This window comes from Entamoeba invadens (genome assembly GCF_000330505.1).
Source record: "Entamoeba invadens IP1 unplaced genomic scaffold scaff_1105074726145, whole genome shotgun sequence".
Lineage (NCBI taxonomy): Eukaryota > Evosea > Mastigamoebida > Endamoebidae > Entamoeba > Entamoeba invadens.
Genome location: NW_004440084.1, coordinates 60,205 through 65,322, shown reverse-complemented (window position 1 = coordinate 65,322; position 5,118 = coordinate 60,205). Strand labels below are relative to the sequence as shown.

Genomic DNA, 5,118 nt, shown 5'->3' with positions numbered 1-5,118 from the left:
AAAAAAACTGAAACAATAATTTTCTAACGTTTCAAATTTTTTTTCTGATATATTCCTATTATTGACATCAAAAACTGAAAGACTAAGTTGGAGAAAGTTTAGAAAATGACTCTATTAACCTAACAAAGTCTATAAAGTAATTTTAATTATTTTCATTTTTAAAAAATAATTATAATTAAAATCATTAAAAAATAAAAAAAAACCTAAAAATTTGATTTATGTGTGATTCTTTATTTGAGCAATTTCGCGAAGATGTAGATTTTACAATTTCAAAAAAGTGATTTGTATTGTTGCAATATGCAATTTAATGCAATTCAAACTCGTGTATTTTTTAAATGATAAGTCGATATTATTAATATAATATAAATTTATTTTCATTCTTTTTTGAATAAAAGAACTATCCTACCAATGCCAAGGGTACCATTCCTTGTTATTTGTTATTTGTGATTTTGTTTTTGTTTTGTTATTCATCCCAATCGAAAAAATAAATAAATAATAGTAACCCTTTTTAGTAATTTCAAACGTAGAATAAACAGAACTCCAATTATAAAATTAAAGAGTAATGGTGGATTTAACTGGTGAAATCACTGTTAAATTAGATGGATTAAATCCCGGTATAACCTATGAAGACCTCCAAGAGAAATTGTCTTCTTTTGAGTTGATATCGAGTGACATTCCAACGTATGAGGCGGACACTGAAATGGGGAATTGGTATGTTGAGCTTCCAACAAGCAATGATGCCTTTCACTTAGCAAGTTCTCGCAATTGCACGCAGATGGCTGGGACGACGATCCACGCCAAAGTAGATAAAAACGATTACACCCAATGCACCGTCTATCTGATTGATATTCCGAGTGCAATGAAAGCAAAGGATCTTCGTGAAGAGTTAAAGGAATACGACATTAAAAGAATTCGTCAGGTCATTTCAAAGAAGGGGAAGTTGAAGGGACACGCCGCAAAACTTGTTGTGAAGGACTTAGAAACAGCTAAGAACATTCGACTGGCATTCAATGGGAAAAAAATAGGGCGGTTAATTTTTAGAGTCATTTTGTATGACAAGAACGGGAAAATTATTAATGTGTGTTGTGTGTGTGGAGATGTAGGGCATTTGCTCGAAAAGTGTCCTGTCAAGTTGGAGGAATTCAAACGATTGCGAGAGGAAAAAAGAGCACAAAAGGTCGAAGAAAATCGAAAACGCCAAATGGAAAAAAACGAGAGGAACAAACAACTCTTCGAAGAAAAGAAAAATCAGGGCGTCGTGCGTAAGCAAAATATCACGGATGAAGAACGAAAAGAAAAACACAAAAAAATGCAAAGACGCAAGGAACAAGAAGGACAAGAATCAAGTGAATGAATGAATACATTTTTGGAGTGTTTTATTGCATTTTTTTATAATATATTATATTAATATATTAATAGTATAGTATATTAATAATAATAATAATAATATATTATTATTATTATTATTATTATTATTATTATTATTATTATTATTATTATTATTATTATTATTATTATATATTATTATTATTATTATTATTATGGACACATAGTCGATATCAGTTTGTTCACAATTAAATAATTTGTTACATTTAACAAATAAACAATTATCGTTGTGTTAGCAATACACAATTGTTATGTTTTGTGTGTTGTAATATTAGAATAACTAATTGAAAATAAATTAAATTATAAGAAAAACTCGAAGTAATTTACTTCTCCATTTTGCTCCACTTTTTCTGCCCATCTCCAACATTTTCTTCAATATAAAAATGGATACTTGGATTTTGCACAATGTTTTCCCACCCACTCACACACTTTTTTGAGTGATCAGAAATGTCCAAGTATTTCAGACGTTTTCGTATTTCATTGTCGTAATCTTTTTTCCTTTTTCTTGAATCAGTTTTAGTGTTTATTAAATACTCTATTTGTCCTTTAACAAATTCTTTGAATACCATACCTTCCGTATCTGTTATATATATATCTAACTTCAACAATTTGTTATTACAAATTTCAACATGTTTAGTGCCGCACAAAAGTGCCAAAGTGTCAATATTAAAACATCCATTTATTTTCACGTTATTTGTTCTTAAAATAGGAACTTTCTTTTTTATTACTTTCGTTTCCAAAAATTCAGAAAAGGTGATTTTTGTTGTTTGAAAATCAGTTGACAAGTCGAGAAACAAAGTTTCAAATTCAATTTGGGGAATACAAAATTCAATGACGTTTCCAGTCACTTTTGTATCAACACCCGCCCCAAATATAGAAATTCCATTCCCAGTTCCAACAGCTTCAAAATGTTCAACACCATTTGGAACTAAAATTGATCCTCTTCGGTCGTAATTTTTAGTTTTTAAAAACAAAAGTTTGTTGCACTTCGAAAAGTCAAGCCTCTCGAAATCCGCTTCGATATCAGCGGTTTCAAGATTTGGACACAAAAAAACACTAAAATCAAAAAATCTTACAGAAATAACCTTTAATTGCCGGAGATTTTTGTTGAAACAAAACTGTGATTCTAAAAGAGAGACATTTCCGCTTAACATGACATTAAACGCTGAAAATAGCTCTTTGGGATTTACAACAACAGTGCGTTCATTTCCACTAATCACCGAAATTTCATCAACTTTGGGGATAACCAAAGAAATTTCACTGTTTATATTAGTCACTTTTAGTTTATTAGTTTGAATGTTCTGTAACTTCACATCACCGGCACTAATTATATCGACCTCGACATTTTCGAAATTTTCAATATATATCTCATCGTCCTCTTTTTGACTATTAAAAGTGTATTTAATCTCCGGTTTTTGTAATAAAAAATTTGCGTGCGACTCTTTAATTATTTTGTAATTTTCATAGTAATAAAACGCGACGTTTTCCATCAGATCTTCTTGTGGGTTGTCGGCCTTTTCGTCGATGACAAACCAAATTTTTGTTCTTCTAAATTTCCCTTGATTTTTAAATATTTCCGACTTCGAAAACTTTTTATAAATGGCGCTCTTCTGTTTTTTCAATTTTGAATTTTTCATATAGAAAGTGATCACGCGGAGATCTTCGATATTTTCTAACATCTTAAAATCGTCGAAATTTGCGCAGTTTTCTACATACAATTTTTTCAATTTTTTGAAACGGCCAATTTTAGTTAAATCCGTTTGGAAAATACGAAGAGAGACAACTTTATTGCAAAATTCTTCATCTAAAAAAACTTTATTGTCAACACTGAAAATTTCTTGTGAAAAATCCAAAAATGAAATTTTAGTTCGAAACGCTTTTAAAAGATCGTACGAAAATGAAGGCGTCGACCGAAAAGTGTTGATTTTTGGAAAAACAGAGCAAACGTATTTAGGGTTTCTGGTAATATAAATAGGGTTTGTTCGTAACATGTCAATTGCTATAGTTATACTTTTAGAAACGGTACGGAGTGTTTTAAATAGCATTTTGTCGTTGATGTAAAGCACCACATTCGCCAAATAAAATGGTTCTAATTTCATATAAATTTTATTTATTATTTTGTAGTCTTTTTGTTTCTTATTTATTCAGGATTTAAAGTTCAATGATTAATAATTGAACTTTTAAATTGAATTTCATAAAAGATCGTTATTGATTCTTTGTTGTATAATTTTATAATTTTAAACAATTAAATTTGTTGTTAATGATATTTAAAATGACATCGCTAGAATTAGATTCATTTTCATTACTTATTTGTCTTTAATTCTAAGTACAGTAAAACTGAATTCAATAAGTTTGTTTAAAAAAGAGTTTCAATTGCTGTTTTATATTTTAAAAAAATAAGGGGCTTGACAATACTCAAATACTTAACCTATGTTTAATAATTATTTCTTATTGATTGAAAAACTGTTAAAACATTTTTAAACAGTACAAATTTTATACTTAATAAATAATTAATATAATATAGGTCAAGTACCTAAATATTGTCAACTCTCTTATTCCTTTACTCTGTAATTATAATGATTAATATATAAAGAAATATAACCATTCTCAACATATAATTTTCTATTAAATGATTGTTTTATTTGTTTTCAAATGATTGATTTGGAATTTTTGGTACTCTTCTACTTGATCTTTTAGAACTTGCATCTCGTGTGAATCTCCCAAATAAATTCTCTCTTCTTTCTTTCAGTTGTGATTCTTCATAACCTTCATCATTTCTTTTGTTCTCAATAGCTTCAATAAAATTTTTAAATATTTGTTTGATCAAACCAAACTCATCTGTACTTTCCAATCCACACTCTTTTGCAAATAACAACATTATTTTATATTTTTCTTTTAAGTATTCTAAATCGAGAAAAAGTTGATTAATATAACCCCTTTGTCTTGCTAAAGATATAAGTTTGTCCTTTAGAATATTCTCTTTTAAATCTGGAATACCCAAAAGAAAATGGCCATACCCGACTTTGTCTGCTCTTACTTCGTACATATCTTTAATGTCACGAATCCATTTCATACACTTTTCTTTATTTAGATCTTTTGTTTCAATAAAAGCTTTGATAAATTCCATATTGTTTATTTCATCCTCTTTCATTTTGAAAGCGTCATTAATATATTCTGGTGGATAAAATTTGGGATGTCGTTTGGCTCTGTTCCACAACACATGCAAATCCAAGACATAGACTTCCCCTTTTGATAAATATCGTCTTAATTTTTTGATGAATTCTGAAGAAGGAAAATTGGAACTGAATTGAGAAAGTGGAGGTTGATTTGTAGAAGTTCCTTCTGGATTTATTGAATAAACAAAAGATATATACAAAACTACGAGAAGAATTATCTTCATGTTCTATTATAAAATAAAAAGTGACCTTTTTAATAAATAAAAATTCAAATGTGTTGTTTAATTACTTCTGATAATAACCACCTCAAAGTTCTATGTTTTAAAGCATTTTAAATAATAAGACTTACAGAGATGATAAAATGCCTCTTGTTTCTCTTTAACAGTTATAAAGATTCTAATTTTAATAGTTATAACTAATAAAATTACAATACAAAGTATTATACAAAAATTACCACCTTGGAAAGAAAAAGTCTGCAAAATATATATTGAGCTTTCATGGTAAACTTACCATACATTTTATTATATTTATATTATTTAAATCTATAAAACCTAGT

The 5,118-nt window shown here is 28.3% G+C and overlaps 2 protein-coding genes across 2 annotated transcripts; one reads left to right on the top strand and one right to left on the bottom strand.

Moving 5' to 3' along the window:
* Window positions 1-562: 562 nt before the first annotated feature.
* EIN_528660 (hypothetical protein) lies at window positions 563-1,354 on the top strand (the record flags this gene model as incomplete). The annotated part of the gene is made up of 1 exon (XM_004253510.1): window positions 563-1,354. The coding sequence occupies one exon, from the start codon at window positions 563-565 to the stop codon at window positions 1,352-1,354; it is 792 nt and encodes a 263-aa protein (XP_004253558.1).
* A 355-nt stretch (window positions 1,355-1,709) lies between these two features.
* EIN_528650 (hypothetical protein) lies at window positions 1,710-3,485 on the bottom strand (the record flags this gene model as incomplete). The annotated part of the gene is made up of 1 exon (XM_004253509.1): window positions 1,710-3,485. One exon carries the CDS (start codon window positions 3,483-3,485, stop codon window positions 1,710-1,712), a length of 1,776 nt encoding a protein of 591 aa, XP_004253557.1.
* Window positions 3,486-5,118: the final 1,633 nt, after the last annotated feature.